The sequence below is a fragment of the Gavia stellata genome, chromosome 1 (assembly GCF_030936135.1).
Source record: "Gavia stellata isolate bGavSte3 chromosome 1, bGavSte3.hap2, whole genome shotgun sequence".
Classification (NCBI taxonomy): domain Eukaryota; kingdom Metazoa; phylum Chordata; class Aves; order Gaviiformes; family Gaviidae; genus Gavia; species Gavia stellata.
Window position 1 is genome coordinate 21,270,577 of NC_082594.1, and position 22,431 is coordinate 21,293,007.

Consider the following 22,431-nt stretch of genomic DNA (forward strand, 5'->3'; position numbering starts at 1 on the left):
GAGTGTGATAAAATGAAGGCATAGAGGTTTTCAGGGTAATGAAGTTTTTCCAAGTTTAGTGAAAGTTTATTGTGAGGTAATGCCCTAATTAAAGGGAAACTCTGTCCTGGTACATTCCGTTGGCGTGTGAATAGTATCTATTGGGTCAGAACACACAATTCAAGGTAGCTAGTACTGGGATATATTATCTTTTGCGCAGGAAAATTTTATAAAGGACTTGGAGAGAGAAAAAATAACAAAGTTACTGCATTGATGTGGATACTTGACAAACAAAAGGTACAAATTTGTATTCAACTAAGCCTCATTACTTCTTTTGTTTATAGTACAATCGTTAATTAAGCTTTCACTGTTTCTTTGCTGTTTTTAAAGGATTTATTCTCTTTTTGTTCCCTTTGTACACTGTCACTAATTTCAGTTCCATCTTTGCTGCTGATGTAAGTGGTAAGCATAAACTGGACTTCCTAGTTTGCTTTTTCCCAACACTCCTCCTAGATGAAACACTTACCTGCTGACACAAATTCTGATTTTGTTTCAGAATATTATTGCTGTGATCATAAAAGATGTACTGTCTATTTAAATACCATGTCTTAACTGCTTCATGATCAGAGGTAGTGAGGGCCAGTCCTTCATGTCTTGTGGCTGTTTGTAACGTCTAAGAATTCCTGTGTTGGATCACTCTGGGTTATCACAAGTCAGCTTTGGTAGGTGACACAGAGACAGAAACTCTGCTTTGCGGTACTTCCTAAATGACTTTCTATGTACCTTGCCATACCTGAATCACTGTCTTGACAGTGATTTTTTTTTTTTTTTTTTTCCCCTCCATGCTTTTTAGGAAAAATGGCCAGTGAAGGAAGGCCTGAATAGCTTCTTCAGCAGAAGATGTGCAGGGTTAGATACTTTCTAACAATCAGTTATCATTGATGTTAAAAATTATCAAATACTGGGGATAATATTTTTTGGTGATTGATGCTGCAAGTAGCTAACCTGATACTTTACAGGAGCATTTTGAGGTGTGCTCATACAGTCCACAGTATGCGTTCAGTTCCTTTGTGTTTTTTTTCTATTGACTTCTATTAATTTACGTATATTAATAATATACATTTAGGTGCTTGATATACACTGAAGTTTTATATTTTATGTGCCTGAACAGAGATATCAAAAAGAAAATCCTAAAGGAGTTAACACCAATGTTCCCCATTGAGGAGGTCTGGGAAATGTCAGTATGTGCTCCTTCTTTCTGGAGAATGACTCTGAAGAAATGTCCCAAATGAAAATATCAGTAGAAGATATTTTGGGACAAATCAGTAAAATTAATAATTATTCTGTCACCAGGACCAGATGGTATTCACTCATGTTCAGAAGGAAAAAAGTTCTTTGTGTGCCTTTCTGGTAAAAGCAGCAAGATAGTATCAAACATGGTTTCATCTTAATTTTCTGCCCCAAGAGCTTCCGATATACTTAGGTATTGCTGACTATGTGATTCTAGCTTTGCTTCAACAATATACTGCCACTGTCCATTCTTCCAAGAGCTGGAGTACAGAGTAGAATAGTGATGAGAAGCACAAATAAATCTTCAAATATTATGCAATTCCTATTAATTTTTGTATGCAAACAGGAGAATTTCAGCATTGTCTGAGTGGGTGGAATACCCACAGGCAGATTATCCCTATCTTGATATTTTGAACAAATAAAAGTGCAATAAATGTCAGTTTAAACCAAAATGTGACCTTCATTCTGTTTATAAATGGTTATGAAGGGATTTTAAAGGAAGAGTCTCTTATGAATAAGTAAAACATAAAGTAGGCAAGCAGAGACCATCAGATGTTTGCAAGCATTTGGGGAAGAATGTTTTAAGTTACAACCCTTGAATAGGATAGTGTCCCATAAGCATAGACTTCCAAAGGTATTTTGGACATCTTCCTAGTCCATTGTAATGCAGTATGAAACAGTTTTACTTAAAGAACAATGGCAATGTCTTAAAAATACATATTTTCTGTAGTTGTCTCACAAGTGCTGTAATGTCTGAAATGTCAAATTGTTTGACAGGCTTCCAATTTCTAATATAAAACAGAAATATATCTTCAAAGAGCACAAGTATGTTTTACCTTTGGTAGAATTTTAAAATAATTTACAATTTGGAGTAGTTATTGAAAAGGCTGTAGCAGGGAAGAAAGAAAAATTAATCTATAAATATCAGACCATATTGCAGAATTCTTGTCAGTTACAATGAAATCTTTTGTGCCTACATGCAAATTTAAGTAAAAATGCAAATTTTAGGTATATTATATAGCCCAATGGAGCTACCACATGATGCAAAACAGTTAACTTCCTCTGGACTGTCACAAGCTGATAAAACTTTTTCTATTTCAAATGAGGAATTATTCCCCTTTATAAAAGCAAGAACATTTTTTGAGAAGTAGGTTTGAAGCTGTGTAACAGATGGCATTCTTGTTCACCACACAGGGATTTTATAATCTTGGTAATCTCCTCAAAAGAAAGTTAGTGAAATGTCCATTAAATTTAATCTATATAGGAAAATTATTGTGGCTTACTATTTTAGAGCTCGTTACTATTCTGTTCAATATATTTAAGACCACTTAAATGGTTTCACAAGCTCTTATTAACAAAAAACAATGGAGGACAAATAGCTTGCTTAAGTGAAAAATCAGGATAATGGGATAATGTTCACTTGAACAGAGCTGAGTCTTTTTTTCTTTTTTTTTTTTTTCTTTTTATTATTTTGAGTAAGCCACATATGTGCTAGCAAAGGCTAATCTTCAGCAAATGACAAGACACAGCTTGCATCTGTATAACTAATTCTCATCCCCGGCAAAACGGAGTGCCCTTTTGGGATCCCTCCTCTATACTATCTCCAGACCATAAAGTGGCTGTGGCCATGTCTGGCAGAGTGCCAGGTGGTATAGGCCAAGCTATTCCAGGATGCATGCTGTCAGTGAAACAGCAGATATTCACAGCACATGCCTTGACCCTGCTTAGTTTACTATTTTAGAAGTAAGGTAGGAAAATTCTTAGCTCAAAAATGGCGTAGGTCAGCAAATCAAGGATGGTATGTACCAGACAAAGTATGCATTTTATGACTGTAAAAATCTGTCCAAACACAAGTAATTTTTAAATCCTAAAAATCACAGTTATTTTGGCATCCCTGAGAGAAATGTTTCAGTCAGTCTTACAAGTTTCTGCTCATACCTTAGTTTCTTACAGCTTTTCTCCAGACCAGATTAATGTGCCATCACCACAGAATGACTCGTTATATTACTGTCAGGAATGTAGAGATGAAGCACAATTTTCCCTGCAATAGGTTTGGGTCTGGAAATTGGAAATTAGAGATGAGATCCCATCTCCTGTAAGAATCTCTGCTCTCAGTGAGACGTTTTCCTGGTGTCTGCAAGGGAGGTGGAGGAAGAATTGATTTTAAAGCAGAGGGAACAAAAGCCAAACAAGGAGAGGAAAGAAGTAGATAGAGACAGGGGGATGGTCCTCCAGAGAAACTGGAACTGAGCCTGGTCAGCCAAGAGTGTTGGATTCAGAAGAAATGCTAGGGGTAGATGTGGCAAAGAGACTGGAGCTAGCAATAAATGTGAAGGTTAAAGGAGAGGATACATTTTAAGATATAAGTGAAAACATGAAGTAGCTGGGATAACTATGTTGAGAGAAGGAGTCAGAAAATTGGAGCAGAGGGAAGGTGGCAAAGAAGAGTTGAGAAAGAAGGCTGAGATTGTATAAGGGGTGAAAGAAAGATACTGAGATGTAAGAAAGTAGGGAAGGAGAAAGCTTAAACAAAACCTGGGAGAAGTGCAGCTGATAGGCAAGGAGGCTAGGTCTGACTAAAATAAGTTAAAAAATGAGACTTTACTGCATGGAGAAGGGGAAAACAAAGAACAGAGATAAGGATAGTTTTATACGGGAAGAGATGATCCAGTTTCTGGGACAGATGAACAGAAAAAAGACTGTTCTCTTGTTTCTCCTTTTTCTTCCTCTATTGTCATGAATGTTAACCAATTAAAAATATTTTCCTTGAATTTTAATCCCTATAATTATTAAAAATTCAGCATACTTTCAAAGATGTTACTAAGCACTGAAATTAATCAACTTTTTATATCAAGTTGTGTTGACAGCTGCTGGTACTGTTACTAATTTGCATTATTGGCTGACTTGGGTAGTTAGATATACAGCAATATGTTGCTAAATCTTGGTTTGACTAAATATCTGTTTTTAATTGTCATGTCTAACTTCTGATTTCAACTGATTCTTGTGTTGCCTGATTTAATTCTTTTTCTTAAATAATTTTAGATTACATATCTGGGATCACAGATCGTAAGAACATAATTTATGTACTGTAGATGGTAACTATCACAGTCTTGTTGGGTAACTAAACCAATTGTTTGATTTTTTCATATCCAAAATTATATGAAATTCTATAATTTGATATTTTGTTCAGAACTTTGTCCGTCAAGTTACTTGCAAACTACCTTAAGAATTCAATGCCAGACTTTTTCAGTAAATTACTATAAAAAGGACTGAATAGAAAGGCCTTATCTGCATCCAATGTAATGTGCATGTCTGTTCTGAATAAGGGGATCATTTAGCTGTCACCGAATAAAAGAACTAAAATCCTAGTGAACAAAAACTACCTCTGGTAGATTATAGTAAAAGTTCCGTAAATTTGCCAGCCGTCGTCTCTGCATTTCTCTTCTTGGAGTGTCAGATAATGCCTAGATTGCATTGTAAAGCTATATTACTTGCAAAGAATGACAACCCAAAAGGAAACCTTCCACTTTCACCTGAAGAAAAGCCCTTTGATAACTGGAAGGATTGAATGATCAGAATAAGAGCGGATGCAGTATTCAGCTCTCATTGTAATTTATAATCCTGTAAAGACTATAACCTTATAATTTATAGATGGAAAACATATTAGATCCTCAAGTCATCCCTGTGTGTTTAATTTTGTTTTGTCCTTTTTAGTGAGAAACCCCTTTACACGATAGACTAAAATGTGCACTGTTTTTATTTTCCCTAAAGACAGGATTTTTATTAAATCTTAAGGAAAGGAAGAAGGGCAATTCTGCTAGCCTTTCCATAAGGACAAGATAGCTCTCAGCCTTCCTTGCCTAAAATTGTTCCTTTCTTCCACCTGTCTCAAGACAGGTGCTGCAGAGCTCAAGCTAAAAATTTAAAGACTTGTCCATATAAACACAGGCAGTTAAACAGTTCCTCTTAACATTAGGGTTGGATTTCACTATGGTGTTACTCCCTTATTCTTACAGTGCGTTTAGTTTTCTTTCATTGTTTTTATTTTGTAACTTCTATGTCAAAATACTTTGTTTATTGGTTAAGAAGGGTATTTATTAGTGTGGGATTTTTTAAGAGTCTATGATGTATTATTTGTCATTCAGGTATATTTTTGAGGTCTTAATTACAGAAAGAAGTTTTATTAGCAATACCAAGAAATATTTTTTAAACAGTAGCATTTTCTGCATTCATATTTCATTCTTATTTCCCCTCATTCTTATTTCCGCTCATACATGAGAAAAAAGAATGAAAAAGGAATGGATAATCATCCCTCTGTGATTCATTCCAGTATTTAGAAGGCACTGCTAAGGTGCAGAACTGTACAATTCTTATCAGCTAAAATAATAAATGTATGTGAATTGCTATGTTTAACTTCGAGGCCTCAGTTTGTGGAGCAGGTATTCCTGAGGTAGTGACAAAGGGAATGTCTTCACTGTGCTTCAGGCATCCCTTCCCAGCATGAGCAACGGGAGTTGCCTTTTCCCTCTTTCTTTTTGCCTTTTCCCTCTTTCTTTTTGCCTTTTCCCTCTTTCTTTTTGCCTTTTCCCTCTTTCTTTTTGCCTTTTCCCTCTTATCCTGCAAGCTGTGTCTCACCATCCTCGCAATGTCCTTTCTTCTTCTTCAGCAGAAATCTTAATTCTTTCCTTTTTGACTTGTTCATCATTATGGGTAAGGGAGAGGAGAAAATGCACCAAGCCAGGGAGTGAAGGATGAAAGTTACAGCAGTGGAATTGAGTCTTTGTGTGCTCACCACTATAATTATTTGCATGACTTCTGAACCCATTATATGTAACTACCCTAAACTAGAAAATCTGAAAGCAATTTCAAGCTTGGGAATTCACTGGAATTCACACTTTCAGTTGAGCTGTTGCTGGATCCTGAGCTAAGGAGCTTGACTGTTATCCTGAATTTGTCTCGCGTTGTCTCAATGGAGTACACTAGGGTCCCTTGGGTTTCTCCCATCCCAATAAAAAACTTTAAGACAAGAATTCTTAATTTCAGTTTTCTACAATTTGCTCCACTGATGACATCTAGCTTGACCTTCTTTCAGGTGGTGAACTAGAAGCAATATTTCCCTAAAATGTTATTAAAAGGAATCATAGAGTAGCAGACAGCTTGCAAAAGAGCATAAATCCCTGGAAGCTGCACAGGTAGAGAATTCCTGACTGGGAGGTAGTGCCCATGTATAGCATGTGCTGTAGTTGGGAAGTGAACAAGTGTAGATCCCTGTTTTCCTCCTCCTACATTTAAGAGGAAGTGAAAGTTATACTAAGGAGTCCGGCAAGGCTTAACACATATTACTTATACCACAGTCCCCACGGTATGCATGCTTAAATGTTATTGAGAGCTGGAATGATTTAATCTCATCCCAGCTCAATTTGCAAGACAATAGAAGCACCTTAAATTAAAATAGTCCCTTATTAGGAGGGGAGGAAGAAAGAGGAAGATGTCAGGGAAGTTCTGCATCTGTTGTCTTGGCTGATTCATTCATTTTTCTAAACTCTTAATTTCCTAGACAGGCAGCTACTAGGGTCAGTGTTCAAAGAAATGAGTCGCAACCTTGCAAAAAGGCAACTTTGGCAAGAATATCATTAAATACGGTAGTTAAACTAAGCAGCATCTTGGGATAAAGAACAAACTTCATTAGTACAGTCCTGAAGTTGGGCAGGAGTGGGGAGGAAAAGGGGGAAGGAAGGAAAATTTTAGGAGAGTGAAGGTTATGTTGAAGAAAATTTAAGTTGGTATACTAAACTGAAGATCACCATTTTCTCATCTGTAAATATGTTAGTAACATTTAAGTAGAATGAAATTTTCTGCAGGTCCAAGAAATGTATATTTTTATGCTGGAAGCAGAACTTCTCATTAAGCATAGAGTCTTAGTCAAGTGAATGGGAATAAAATATCCCTCTATGTCTGCAACAGAACCACATTTTAAACTCTGCTCCATACATAGCTGGCTAATTTATCTTTTTTCCTTCCTTTCTTACCAAATCTGGCTCCTTCAGCTGGATTTCAGAGCTGCAGAAGCCATGTATCTAGTATTTTAACAAAGATGGAAGAAAGCAGCACATTTCTTGAGTCTGAATGCAGTTAAAGCACCAGTAATTCCAGCACTGTATGCAAGGCAGGGGAACCTGTATCAGAAGTAGTTGCACCTGCTGTTCAGCAAGTAACTTGGATTTAAGTTGACTAACATTAGTGATAATTTATATTTAGTATCTATTTGGCTGATAGGTAAAGAAAGGCAGCAGCATTTTTTTTTGTGGAAAATTGCTGATTCAGTCAACTAGACCCAGGAGAGGATGCAAGTCTGCAACCTACAAATTGAGGAACCACTAAAGCTACTGAGAGTCTAGAAAACTAGCAAAGAGGTTCTGAAGGCAAAGCTTAGACTGAGATATGGGTAACCGAAGACCAGGACCTCCATGGTAACAATCTTTGAAATATTTTTACTACCGCATGCAAGACTACGTGGAAAGAACATGAATAAGAAAAGGGGTTCAAATCCATTAGGAGCTGGGAATATTTTTGAACTAGAGGGAACCGATAATAGGAATGACATCTTCATTTTAACAGAAATGGAACCAGGGACCTGACACTGTAAAAAGATTAGAGCTTTTAAAACTTCAGGTTGAGGGAAAGCTGAATGGTGCTACGGAGCACATTTGGAATATGAAGAGAGAAGTCATAAAAACCATACAAAAAAAGAAACCTGGTGGTAGGATATGATGAACAAACAAAGTCTCACTTAAATTGGAGATAGAAGACTGGGAAATAAAGCAAAATTACACATGTTTCTATAGCCTCAAAATAAGATAGGAAAATTAAAATACTTAGCTTGAAGGAAGCTAAGAAACTAAATGAACCTGAATAGTCATGTTGAAAATGTAACAGAAGGAAAACAGTCAGTGGGTAACACCAAGTTAAAAGCATACGGGAGACAGAATAGGACATGCAAGTGGCGCCATGTGTTAACAGAAGTTTACTGTAAAGACAGGTTGATAAAGCAGTTGTATCAACAACTCAGCAGTTATATCAACATGCTCATGGACTGAAATGTGCACTCTAAGTGTAATAATAATAATAATATTAACAATATAAATAATGATTGATAATATTAAAGACTATATTGCCAATGACCTGACCAGGGTGATTACAATGACTGGAACTTGCTGTAGTGGATCAGAAACACTATGAGAGGAAACTGTATTTTTTCTTTTACCTTTGTAGTATAAATGTCATAATTAGGTCCAACATTCAGACCACTTTTTTATATCCCATAAATGACTGGTTTTGGGAGCAGTTTCTCAGGAAGCAGAGTAACTTCCTGACTTCATTCTGAGCGGCGCACAAAGTCTCTTTTATGCTGTTGTCACAGAGTGTATTGTAACATCGGCCATGTTGATGTTAGAATCAGTATCTTTGATGGACTAACAAGAGCCGAAGAACCTTAGTCATTGTTCTTAACTTAAAAAAGGGCACTATGTAAAAAGGAAGCAGCCTGTGAAAAGGAAACAAATTTTTGCATGTGACTATTTCAAAATATCATATCAGATGCTCAGGGTAAATACATATTTAAAAAACATGGCTAAACCAGTATAGTTAAAAAGCAGGACAAGAGAAGTTGTTAGAAGCAGGAAGGTATTCATAAAAACATGTTAGTTGTATCAAATGGGGTAAAAAGGATCAAAACTCCAACAGGCTAAGTGTAACAACACAGTAGAGGAGTCCAAGTAGTATTTAAGAACTTGGAAAAAAAACATAAATATTTTTTCAAATTGCATGTGAGGCTGCCGCAGAGACTCTAGACAATCAAAGTTTAGCAGGACTATTCAGATGTTAAGGCTATTGAAGAAAATAGATTCCTGATAATGTATGGTTGTATCTTTTTTCCCAACAAGTAACCAATTCTGATGTCAAAGTTAACCCTGCTTTGAGCAGGAATAGGACTAGATGATCTCCAGAGGTCTCTTCCAACTTTCACATTTTGTGATTCTATGATCCTGTTCTGGGAAAACTGTTACATAATAAAGACTACCTCTCATCACTTCATGAAGAATTGAACACAGTAACACAGGTATACCATCGTTCCATAACAAACTCTTGTCTTCTGTCATACTGTAGAGGACAAAAAAGCAGATTAAGCAGTCTCCTTCTACTTTGTCTGTTTGTATTAGTTGAAAGCGTTAACTAAGAATTTTAATGACTCATAATTTGAGTCATTTAATTTGTACCTAGCTTAATTATAAACATCTTGTTACATGCACGATTAAAGAAAAAGAGGAATCTAGTGGAATGAATCTATTCTGGCTTCTGCTTCACATGTAAAGTATTTTTAAGTCCAGTGAAGAGAGAGAGAGAGAAACCTCACAGCCAGAAGAGCCTGCAATAATTTCTGTTCTGATATTGACTGCAATGCATTATGTATCTTCCGTTCTCCTGGTGGACTTTCAGTCCTGTGTGTAAACACTTAAATGATGTTGACACCATTATTGGATCTCAGTCTTTTATTGTCAGGTGAAAACAATGGCTGTACAGACTGCTCTTTTTTCTCTTCTGAAACACTTCTAAAATCTGTACTAGTAATGAGAGCTCCATGAGGTCTAGCCAGTAGACTTGTGGAATAGACACTTATCTAGATGTGGGTGTCTCACCCACATCATCATCCAAGCATTTCTATATCAGTTATTCTAAGTTCTTTGTGTTCTTGAAAAGATTTTTGTTGTCTACTAAGACAGAGTAACATATATGTTGGAAATCTCAGAAAAGTAAGTAATTGTGAGATTTAAAATTCTTTTTCCACATTACAGTACTCAAGGTCGCTCAAGGAAACTTAGCTGTAACAGCGTCTGAAATTCAGAGAGAGAAGGTTCACTTTTGTTTTTTTAATTAAAGCATTTTAAGGCATTTTACGTGAAAGATGTGATTTTTTCATATCAGAAACTAGCTACATCTTAAAATGTTAGTAAGGCACACAAAAATTAAAACTAATTTTAAAAAAATCTGTATAGTATTTTTGCTTGGCCTTTTCATTCTGAAGGAAGTGTCATGGAGATTACTTTCTTCTGATCCGATTAATGTTTTGGGAGCTTGTTAAAGGAGGAAAAATAAATCAAGTTGAAAGATTGAAAACAAAGTTTTGAAAACATTTCTACTGTAAATGAGATTCAAAAGTACACAGATATTAGACAAATAATCTTCATCCTATGCTGTCAGTGACTACTTTTCAGCTATTGCAGTGGTACTTAAAATGTGCAAAGCTGTTAATTGTGACCATCTCATAGTTATTATGTAAATTTGCACTGCGGGGTATGCAAACAGTTAACTAGGCCATATGAATGGCCATATGAATGGCCACAGTTTCCACAAATTACGCTGCAGGGATCCAGATCGTTTTAGCTGATGACACTAGTTTACAATTCAAACTGTAATAATCTATATAATACATAAATGTCAGCAAAGCAAGGTTGGGCAAGATTAAGTACAATATGTTGGAACAAGGGAGGGTTGAAAGAAATTAGAAAATTTTCGTCTCGTCATGAGAGTTTGAATTTTCCTTGCCTTTCTGATTTTGTCATGAAAGCTTTTCCATAGGGATTCCAAAAGTTTCCCTTCTTTTCTATTTTTTTTCTTTGAGATTTGCCTCAACTGTTTTTCCTCTGTCAAGAAAATACTCCAGCTGCACCTATTTCCTGTTGGTTAATCAGTGGACTGCTTCTGTCCTCCACAAAGACTAAAGTGTGCATACCTGAATGCCACCAAAGTGTGAAGTCTTAATGTACTTCTGGTGTTCATACTATATAATAATACCCGTCTAGCCCAATGCATTATATAAAAACAACATTAATGAACATAATGTTCCGTGAAGGTACTGTATGCAGATAGTAAAAGTAGTTCTCACTTGTTGGAGTTGACAGGTTGTTTCATTTCAGTTTACAGCTTGTTTATAATGCACAAGAATTTAGTTTAAATGATTAAGATGGTCTTTCTACTGAACTGCTTTAGTTTAGCACTATCACCTCTTTCATCCCCACACATACTGTGAATTTTCTTGCATGTGAATGAATATACTTCATGTAAAGAGAGAAGAGTAGAAGCACTGATGACTGAAGTTCCCTTTCAAAAGAACGTGTATAGTATGAGCATGGTATGAGTGGTGCAAATTTCTTCATGAAACCTCACCAGTTCTTCTTAACTCTGATTTGAAAAGGTTCTCTTGAGTGCTAAGCTTTTTGTCTCTTTGCTGAAAATCCCAACACAGTTGGAAACAGTCCAAGAATATAAAATCCTAATAATTATATAATTATTAATGGAATTATATTGGTTATTAGTATTAACCAACTAAGTAGTTTTATATTTAAGTTACGCTTTCTAACAGTTTATTATTATTAGTTGCTTTATGACAACATGACACAGTACTTGAGTAATACAGTTCTGAACTGTGCATTAAGGAGAATTTTATTTACGTTCAAGAAAATAACATAACCGTTTATTAACAAAAACAGTGAAAACATATTTTTACAATTGAAATAAACTGAGATTGCTTATTTTAATTGAAATAGTATTCTGTCTTCAGTAATTCCTACAGATAAATAATTCCTGAAAATAATACAATTAACAAGCTTCTACTCAGGCTTGCTTTCCCAAGCAGGCTTACTGATAATTCTGCAAATTCCTTCTTCAAAACACAGCTGTCTTAACTGAATATTCCAGAGCTATCAGAATAGCTTTTTGAACTTGATGCCCAAACTAACCTAAATCCAACAGTAACATTATTGATGGACAATTTTTCAATATCTAGGTATTAATATAAAAATCTCCTGGACCTCTGAATCATGCAAATCACAGAGGCCAGTCTCCAAGTCTTGCATGGAAAAAGGTGGAATAGAACCAAGGAAATGTTCTGTCATGACTACGTATTTTTAGAGGGCAGCTTTAGTAACACAATGTAAAGAACATACAGCTCTTTCATCTACAGCTCATGTGTGTATTGCTATATGCATGGACTTCATGCATTATGTGCAACACTTACAAGTAATGCGTGAACACATGAGAAAAATCTCACATGGTCAAAATGTCCGCAGTGTACAAGTAATTCAGAAGTTATATCTGTCATTTAAAATCTGTGGCAAATCTTTTGACAGCTAATTAGCATTTAGTATCTGTTTTAAATAAGCAAATGGGTAAGAAGTAATTAAATAAAAATGGATCCCAGTAAAACAGATCGTGACAATTGGAAAATACTTTCAAATAGCAATCTACCATAATAGAGCTCAATCCCATGAATTATGGCCACATATACAAAAATCCATAAGGAATACACAAGTAGTTGACCTTAATCCTATTTGACTTCTGATTGTGTGGGGCCTTGAGTAGGAACACCAAGAAATTCCGCTTCCAATTAAGTAGAAGATTTTTATTATGGTACTGCTGACATGATCCAAATAATACATGTTTTCATGGCCCATTTGAATGATGTCAGAATTTTCATTCTGCATCTAAATTACCATTTTATCTGCACTATATGTTGTCAGGACTGTTCTTACAGTTTTGTAGTTATTCTGTAGTTCGTCACTGTGTGCTGCCTCCTTGTAAAAGAATATAAAGATAACAGTTACCGAAGTCATTGTTCATTGTGCGGACTTCTTGCTTCTCCAACTAACTTGTGTACACTCAGGTGTCTAAGTAACCACTTCCTTCTTGGTGTCTGTTTAGTACGCTCCTACACAGCCAACTTACAGTTTCATCGTTATTCCATTTACAAATCACATTTTTCATCATAGTACTAAATATCCTTCTAAGAGTCTCTCTTGAATCCTGGCAGACTTCACCAGCCAACTATGAGATCTGCCTGTCAAAGGCTTTCCTTTCTGCCCAGCTTCCTAAAACAGCCCAAACCTATAAAAGAATTTCTCTGGGCCTCTAACTACAAGAAGGACACTGAGGTGCTGGAGCGTGTCCAGAGAAGGACAACGAAGCTGGTGAGGGGTCCGGAGAACAAGTCTTTTGAGGAGCAGCTGAGGTAACTGGGTTTTTTCAGTCTGCAGAAGAGGAGGCTGAGGGGAGACCTTATCACTGTCTACAATTACCTGAAAGGAGGTTACAGAGAGGTGGGCATTGGCCTCTTTTCCCAAGTGACAAGCGATAGGACAAGAGGAAATGGCCTCAAGTTGCACCAGGGGAGGTTTAGGCTGGGTATTAGGAAAAATTTCTTTACTGAGAGAGTGGTCAAGCATTGGAACAGGCTGCCCAGGGAGGTGGTGAAGTCACCATCACTGGAGGTGTTCAAAAAACGTGTAGGCGTGGCAATGTGGGACATGGTTTAGTGGGCATGATGGTGTTGGGTTGATGGTTGGACTTGGTGATCTTACAGGTCTTTTCCAACCTTAATGATTCTGTGATTCTGTGATTCTCCAGACAGGTCCGAGATTATTTTCCTATGTGATTTCAGCTTGTGAACATATAAGTCAGGAATATGGAAAGTTGATTCTTGCAGAAGAAACAGTCCAACAGTATAAATTCTTAAAGGATTTCCCCTGTAATTACTTGGTACTGGGTCACTAATTATCTTAAAAATCATTAAATATTATGTAAAGTAGAAAAATGTAATCCTTTTCAAAGCAGTCTGTTGTCTAGACCAGCATTACCCATTTGCTAGGATGAAAGCAATTTTTGGCACTATTAATAATGCTCAGGAACAACAGAACTGTTTTCTGTCAGGAAAAAGTAATTTGTGCAGTGAACAATGCTGTGCTGGGAGATGTCCCTTGTGGAATTTCTGAAGGGCTGAAAACAATCACAAAACTCATAGTCTTTTTCGTGAAATGCATAATGGATTTTGACCTCGCCTCATTAAACAGCAATACATAATACATTATATATAAAACCCTCAACTCACCCAATAAACATTTATAACAGGGTAAAAATGGAACAGAGGAGGGCAGGAATCAAAAGAAAAGAATCCTATCTTCCTGTTAAATTACGTGCTTCTGGAAATCTTTCTAGTTGGAATTAATTTGACCAAATGCTTATGTCTAAAACATGTATGTACATATGAAAAAGTAATCCCAGGCTCTCTTTATTTCTCTTTTTATGGAGAGAAGTTAAACACATCTAAGGTGCAGTCCATTGGATGTCTAAAATATACTTCTAAAATAAGTCAGATCAGTAATTCCCAGCAGGGATAGGTTTATCTCCATTGACCATAAAGGGAGTCCAGGTTGACTGACTCAGATATCGAAGGCTAAATTGTTGGTATCTAACATTGTGAGATGAATCCCAACCTCAGTGACCACTGCGATGAGGCTGACATAAAAACGTAAAGATCTGAGAATTAATTTACTCTTTATCAAATGGTGTTTCTACTGCAAAATTTACCATGAAGATGTAGTGAATAGCAACACAAGTAACAGGCAAAGCTTAGAGATTTGTTGTCAAAGGCTCAGCTAACTTCATGAGATTGTGCAGTTTCTGAATAATGGTCCATTTTCTCACAGCCCTATTGAAATAACCTTTTAAGTGTTCTTAGAAGTGGATTTTATTTATCTATCTCCTCAAAAAAACCCAGTCTGTCTTGTGAAAGGGGCTTCTATTACCATGAAAATTTCTGTAGCTGACATCTATCTTCTTTCTTGTTCTACTGACACTTAATAAGTATGCGTAATGAAGGAAACAGTAAGAAACTCAGACGATACCCTATGTTAGGGTATTAGATAGTTGTACTATACCTGAGCAAGAACTGCACAGGTTATTTCTCAAAGTATATCTGTTGGTGTCACCAGATAACAGTTACTGCGTCCTATCCTGTAAGTTACAGTGTTCAGGAGAAATCTGTATGAACCATTATACTATTTTGAGTATTTTCAGCAGATGAAAAGATTTATATACACAGTATCATGAGCAACTGAGACTGATAGCAGCAAAAAATTAATTAGAATATTGTCTCATAACAGCTGTAGCACAGTTAAATTATGAACTGCTGATGATCAAATCTCATTTTTTAATATAAATAAACAACAAATTAAAAGATTTCTGAATGGAATTGCAGAAATAAGATGAACACTGCATATATGCGAAGAGATAACACATGAACTTCTGTTCAGTTGTAAACTTATATTGTGTTCTCTGTCTTGTAGCTCAAGAGGAAGCTACAGGAACAACAGATGACATCTTTCTAAAGATGAGGGTTAGAACTGAGAGCCACAAGCTTGTTACAGACACAGGGTGGATCTGCAGGAGACTTGAAAAGAGTTTCTTCAATGACTTAGAGTAATTCAGCAGCTGGGCAAAGATGTAATTTAATTACATTTTGAAAGTTGTGTGAGCAGAGCACAGCAATCTCATTCCCAGGAGTAAATTCAGAATTGAGAGGAGACCTTGTGTGAAACCTGTCTGAAGGCACTCTCATTTGGGAACATTATATTGTAGGAAAGTTGACCAGTTTTTGGATGTAAGATGCCTGTGGATATACCTGGCTCATGGGAAGTGCTTGAACTTACAATACCTATTTTCTTTTTGACGTCCATGGCTGGGGTTTTTTTTTAATTTTATATCAGTGGAAATGAGACAGATGTTGCCCACTGTTGTTCTACATAAGCAGCTTCAGCTGCTGAGATTTTATTCTTTTGGCTGAAATTGTAAGCTTTAATGAATGGTTTGAATTGTTAGTGATCTCTGTGCTGTGAAGGTGGAAGTTAGTGAATAGCCTCATGTTTTAAGGAAGTGCAATCTGATAAATTTCTTTAAATTCAAAGAACGCTTCTTTAAGAACTATAATCTAAAGCAAAGGAAGTTGTTTAAACCCAGTAAGTAATGTTTTTATTGCTAATATATCTTTAAATATAAATATCTGACAAATTGAGAAATCATTATTTTCTTTACATTATTAAGAACTGTTTCATTTCTTCCTATACTGATTCTGAAGCGTAGCATATTTTGGCATTCCAGTGATACACAGTTAAGTTTTGCAACACAAAGAATGCATTTTATTACTGAATTGAGGAAAGAATATGTAGAAGTGTGTTTAAACCTGTGCTTACAAGGTACCGTTACCACTTGTAACTATTTTTACAGCAAAATAATAATGTTCCGTGAGCCACAGATTATGATATGATCCTATGAAATATTTCCTGATGGGAGAATTAGAATATTATGAAAAATGGGAAGAAAGTGTTGCCATTCTCTATAGCATAAAATAAATTAAAACCTCCTGAAAATGGCAGTTGATGTAGTTCATATATTAAAACATCACATCGTGTGTACCAAAAAGTAAGATGTAAGTGTAATTTGAATGGGACATGTTGAAAGTGCTTTCCTGGTAAAACTTTGTAAGAGTTTCTAGTATGTAGTAACTTGCTGTTACAATCATATCTTCATATTTTCCTTGGGGTTTTATATAAATATTTTTAATTTAGCTCAAACAACTAAGCAGTTCCTATTTTTTCTTTACATAGCAGATGGTACGTGAACAATACACTACAACAACACCAGGCACTAGCCTAGAGAGGCCGAAGAATGAATATGTCTACAAAATTGGAATTTATGGCTGGAGAAAGCGATGCCTCTACTTGTTTGTTCTCCTCCTGCTTATCATCCTAGTTGTGAATTTTTCTTTGACAATTTGGATTCTTAAAGTGATGTGGTTTTCCCCAGTAAGTATCCTCTTGAAGTTTCCATTCTTTACATATTCTCTTCTCTTCCTTGCCTCACCACTTCACTTATTTTGTATGTACATCAGCTTCTTTGTATGTAACAGATAGTTCTTTTTTCTTCCTTCTCAACTGTAATTTGTACTTTGGTTGAAAGTATATTAGAAATATCTATCTTTGAATATACTTCCTGATCTACGATTTCTGTATTGGTAATAATCTCTAAAAAACTGAGGTTGTTGATACCTTATATTGAGGTGAATTCTAACCATTCTAAGAGAATGTATTTTACTGTTATCTCACGGTCTCTGATTAGTTTATGTTTTATAAAGGTGTTTGCTGTAATTTTATCTCATACAGAATTCATTAGTGTTAAAATATTGCTGACAGTTGCTGGTTTTTCTTAGCTTCCTTCTCCTGTTTATCAGCATCTAAAATTTAACAATTTATTTGCCCAATTAATTACAGCTCAGAGGTAATTATTACTACTTCATGCTTGAGGCTACGCAGCTATATTACTCAGGAATAAATTTAATAACTTTCCACTGTCATATATATTTTAATATTTATAATGTAATTTTGCACATAGTAGATTAAAGGGTAGCTTTCAGAAGTCTGCAAGATGTAGCTTTAGTCAGAATGCAATAAAACGCATCAGTGAATATTGAAGCTAAGCTAATTTGTTCCTAACATGCAGTCAGGATACACAGATGATTTGAATAGACTTGTTACAAGAAAAACAATAGTAGTAAATTCCTACAGCTCTGCTCCTGCTACTGAAGAAAGTGTTATATTAAAGTTCCCATTATCTATTGTTACTATGCCTCTGTCACTAAATGAAGGCCATTTTATCTTCATAGAAGCATTTCTATACACTTTCTCTTACTATAAAGAAAATAGGTTAATTTTAAGTCCTACTTACTAATATAGTTACTAGTGCTTGAATTCCCGCCATGTTTTTTCCCCCACATGAATCCTTTTCAACACTTTTACTGTCATACAGATTACAATGCAAAACATCTCAGATAACATATAATTTTTCTGTTATGCAGTTCCCATGGAAGATGTGCACTTAGTGACTGCATTTCATGAATCACAGAGAACATGAATAACTTAAAATTGTTTTCTGCATGGCTCACGTTTATATTTTTAAGGAGTTTTAAAAATTATTTTCACTTCGTTTGGTTTCTTTGTATGAAACTGGGTATTTCTTCTCTAATATCAGTTAGGATTAAAAAAATAGCATCAGAAACTCCACTTCTGGGAGCTCCTATCTCCTACTATTTATCTGTGAGGAAGGCACCAAATGCTTTGATCTGCTGAGGGACAGTGCCTTTCTGCCTTGGCAACAAGAGCAGTGGAATAACAGCTCAAGTAGAGCAGGCTTACATTCTTTCACAGGCTGGATGATGAACGCCACAGTTATAAGGGTTTTCTTAATTCTCTGTTAAAGAATCTGTATTCCTGGCATAACTGGTTAAATAGTGACTTTAACTGTAATGCCTTCATTCATTTGGGATAATTTTAGGGAAATACCTGTATTTCTACTAAACATCAGTTGTAAGTACAGTTGTGCAAAATACACATGTATGTTACAATCCTCAGCAAAAGTATGTGTGAGGTCATTAAGAATGGAGAACTTTTTTTGCTCAGTATTGTTTTAATAGAGTATATCTGTCAAGACAAGAAGCAACTCTGAAGATACCAGAAATATCCAGAGAAGCGCTGCTAGCCTCTAAGAAAAGTCTAAGGAAGAGTATAGGCATTAACTGCATGTTCAAAGTCTGGAAGTATAATTGAAGCATCACAGTCCTTTCCTGTATCCAAGGAAATATCATTTATAAAGAATGAGTGTAACAGTCATAGAAATTACCAACACTGTCATCAAACCCTTTTCCTAATGGAATTAAGCATTTATGCCTCCCAAGTTTTTGATTATTGTTTGAAAAAGAGTGGTAACAATACATTCTCAGAAATAGATTTCTATGGTTCTTGAGTTCCAAGCTCAACAAGTATTTGCTGTTTAGGAAATCAGTTGATTCATATATATACTATTTATCCAGTTAAACATTCCCATTATTGGGAAGAGTTTAAAAGTAATTGTGAAATATTATCCTAGGCAGTCATCAGTTATTTGGCAAATATTAGTCTGTCAGCTGTGATGACACTTTGTGTGTCCTAGGTATATTATGTAGAGAAAACACCACTTACTATGTTTAATATTAATAATAGGTTTTGTATTTTTAGCTAATACTTTAAAAGTATTCAGTCCTAGTTTTAAAAAATACATTAAAATGTTATCCCTGTTAACAATATTAGAATATTAATAGCTAATAAAATATTAACAACCGTCTCTCTGTAAAATAATACAAGAAACAAGTTGTGTTCTTACTAATGTTGTGTCATGGCTTAACCTCAGCCAGCAGCTAAGCACCACACAGCCGCTTGCTCACTCCCCCGCAGTGGGACAGGGGAGAGAATCAGAGAAAAGGTAAAACTTGTGGATAGAGATAAAAACAATTTAATAGGACAGAAAAAGAAGAAAATAATAATAATAATTATGAAAGAATACATAGAACAAGTGATGCACAATGTAATTGCTCACGACCCGCTGACCGATGCCCAGCCAGTTCCCAAGCAGTGGCCGCTCCCCCCCAGGCCAGCTCTCACCAGGTTGGGTTTTTTTTGTTCAGCATGATGTCATATGGTATGGAATATCCCTTGGCCAGTTTGGGTCAGCTGTCCTGGCTGTGTCCCCTCCCAGCTTCTTGTGCACCTTCAGCCTCCTCACTGGCAGGGCAGTGTGAGAAGCTGAAAAGTCCTTGACTTAGTGCAAGCACCGCTCAGCAACAACTAAAACATCAACTTTATTCTCATCCTAAATCCAAAACACAGTACTATACCAGGTACTAGGAAGAAAATTAACTCTATCCCAGCTGAAACCAGGACAGGTTGATAAACATATTTTGAAAAAACATGATAAACATTTTAAAACGTATTTTTATAGTACAGTTCTGAAGAGAGGTTATGCTCAAAGAACACTTTAAACATAACATGGTTGTAGTATGTAGTTTTATTAGGAAACCAGTTTTGCAGTATAGTGCATAGGGATGTTGGTGCTTTAGTGATTGATTGGCATAGTTCTATAGCGCAGCCTTTTCATGAGCCCACTCAAAGTTGACAAAATTGTTATTTAGACATCAAAGTTTCTTTTATAGGATAAAAATTGTTTTCTTTTTCTGTAAAGCATCCTTAAATCTTTCATTAAATAATAACCTGCAGTATACAAAAATCACACGCTATGTCTGTTCATAGATCCAGATTAAAATAATTATGAACAGAGCTTTGACAAGTTCTGGCACAGCACACATCTCCTGTCTCAACCCAAAAAACCAGACAGTGTGATAAATACTAGCAAACAAGCTAAGCTGATAAAGGAGAATGTGAACGACACATAGATATGCTGCAAGATGAATAGATTTTAATCTTGTAGAAATTTGGAAGGATGATGAAAGACGGAGACTTTTCTAAACTCCGTTGCTTGAGAGGCCTTCAGCATTAAATGAACATGACTAAATTGAACAGAATTTCATTTCACTTCATTTCATAAAAATCTAGACTAAAAGGGAACAACCTGAAAAGAGAATGTATTCTTTTTGTCATACATAACATATGAGCATCCCCAAGTTGTGCTGATTGATTCACAGGTATCAGATATGGCTCATTCTTTTTTTTCTTTTTCTCTCCTGGAGTTTGGGGGGACAGGGTCTCAAATTTTTTGTGGGGGTGAGAGAAGAAAGCTGTGGATTCATTATATTCAGCTGTTTTAGAGAAGACAGAATCAAATAATTATGCCTTGAGCTTAGTGAATAAGGTGAAATAGAGTAATTTAAAAACTAGAATTAGTTTTGCATTAAAATTAGAAAGTTTGAAAAAACTGGAGGTTGGGTTTTTTCCCCTGGACATATCAAAATTTTGCATGAAATGGAAATTCCAGATTTTGTTTTTAACATACTGAGGCTTTCTGAGAACTAAAGAGGACTGCTAGTCCTAAGAGTTTAGAAACTAAGAACTTAAGCGATTTAGGGCTGCGACGGTGAGGATGTCAGAAGTCCTGTGAACAATTCTGAAGGGTCCCATAGGTCTGAAAGAGGGGAACTTTAATGTCCCTGACATCTGCTGAAAGGACAAACATGGCAGGATGGAAGCAGTGAGAATTTCTAGAGAGTGTCAGGGATAACTTGTGGATAGGACAACTAAGGGTGGGACACAGCTCCATCTGCTACTCATGGGAACCCATGGGAGCTAGATCTGAAGGGTAAAGTAACTCAGGAAAGCTTGCTGGTGTTTAAGGACAGTATCCTCCAAATGCAGGAGTGATCTATCCTGATACTCAGGAAGATAGGTAGCCTGGCTTGCTAGACAGGTTACTTGTGACGGAGCTCCAATGCAAAAAGCAGTATAGAAGAATTGGAAGCAAGGACAGGCTACAAAGAAGAAATTTAGAAACATTGTCTAAGCCAGGAAGTGTGTAAGGCTTCCTGTGTCAGGAAAGCCAAAGCTCAGCTTTAGTTAAGACTTACAAGGGACAAAGGACAACAAGATGGACTGTATCCATAGGAGCAGAGAGAACTGTCTGATTCTCTTGCAGTGTCACCCTCTGCCATGTTTGAAAGGTTATGGAGACTGGGGAGATCCTCAGTGACTGGGGGAATGCAAGTGTTGCACTTGTCTTCAAAAAAAGAGGCCAAAGGGACAGTCTGGTGAATTATGGGCTGCTCAGCCTCACTTCAGTCCCTGGGAAAATGATGGAGCAAGTCAGCTTGGAAGACATTTCAAGGCCCGTGAAGGAGAATAAGGTAATGGGCAACAGTCAGCATGGATTTACCAAGGGTGAATAATGCCTGATCAATGTGATTACCTTCTATGATAAAATGTCTGGAATTATAGACAATGGGAGGGCACAAGATGTCATTTACCCCACTTTAGCAAGGCTTTTGACACTCTCCCATAATATTCTTGTACCCTAGTTAGGACATTACAGCCATGAAGGGTGGACAACCAGATAAGTAAAAAAAAAAAATTGGCTGGATGGTCAGGCTCCAAAGGTAGTTACTAATGTGTTGTACCCTACGTGGAGGCCACACTTACTAGTGCAGGGGGTCTGTTCTGGGACCGGTCCTTTTTAACAACTTCATCAATGACTTAGAAGAGGTGGCAGAATGCTTGCTCACTGAGTTTGCAGATGATACCAATTTGGAGGTACCATTCTGTACTTTAAAGGCTTAGGCTGACATTCAGAGGAGCCTAGGTAGGCTGGAGGAATGGTCCAACCTTATGAAATTCAAGAAGCACAAATGCAAAGTCCTGCTCCTGGAAAGGAAGAGCCCCTGGCACCAGCACAGGCTGATTTTGCCTGTCTGGGTGCAGCTCTGTGGAGAAGGCCCTGGGGGTTGGTGGGCAGCAAGCTGAG

General features: G+C 36.4%; 1 protein-coding gene across 1 annotated transcript in view; it reads left to right on the forward strand.

Annotated features, from left to right (window-relative positions):
- SGCG (sarcoglycan gamma) overlaps nucleotides 1-22,431 on the forward strand; it is a 105,930-nt gene that overhangs the window by 13,217 nt on the left and 70,282 nt on the right. The window contains exon 2 of the mRNA XM_059825241.1: nucleotides 16,764-16,961. Within this exon, the coding sequence (XP_059681224.1) occupies nucleotides 16,767-16,961 (195 nt within the window). The 5' untranslated portion in view covers nucleotides 16,764-16,766. The remainder of the gene's footprint in view (nucleotides 1-16,763; nucleotides 16,962-22,431) is intronic.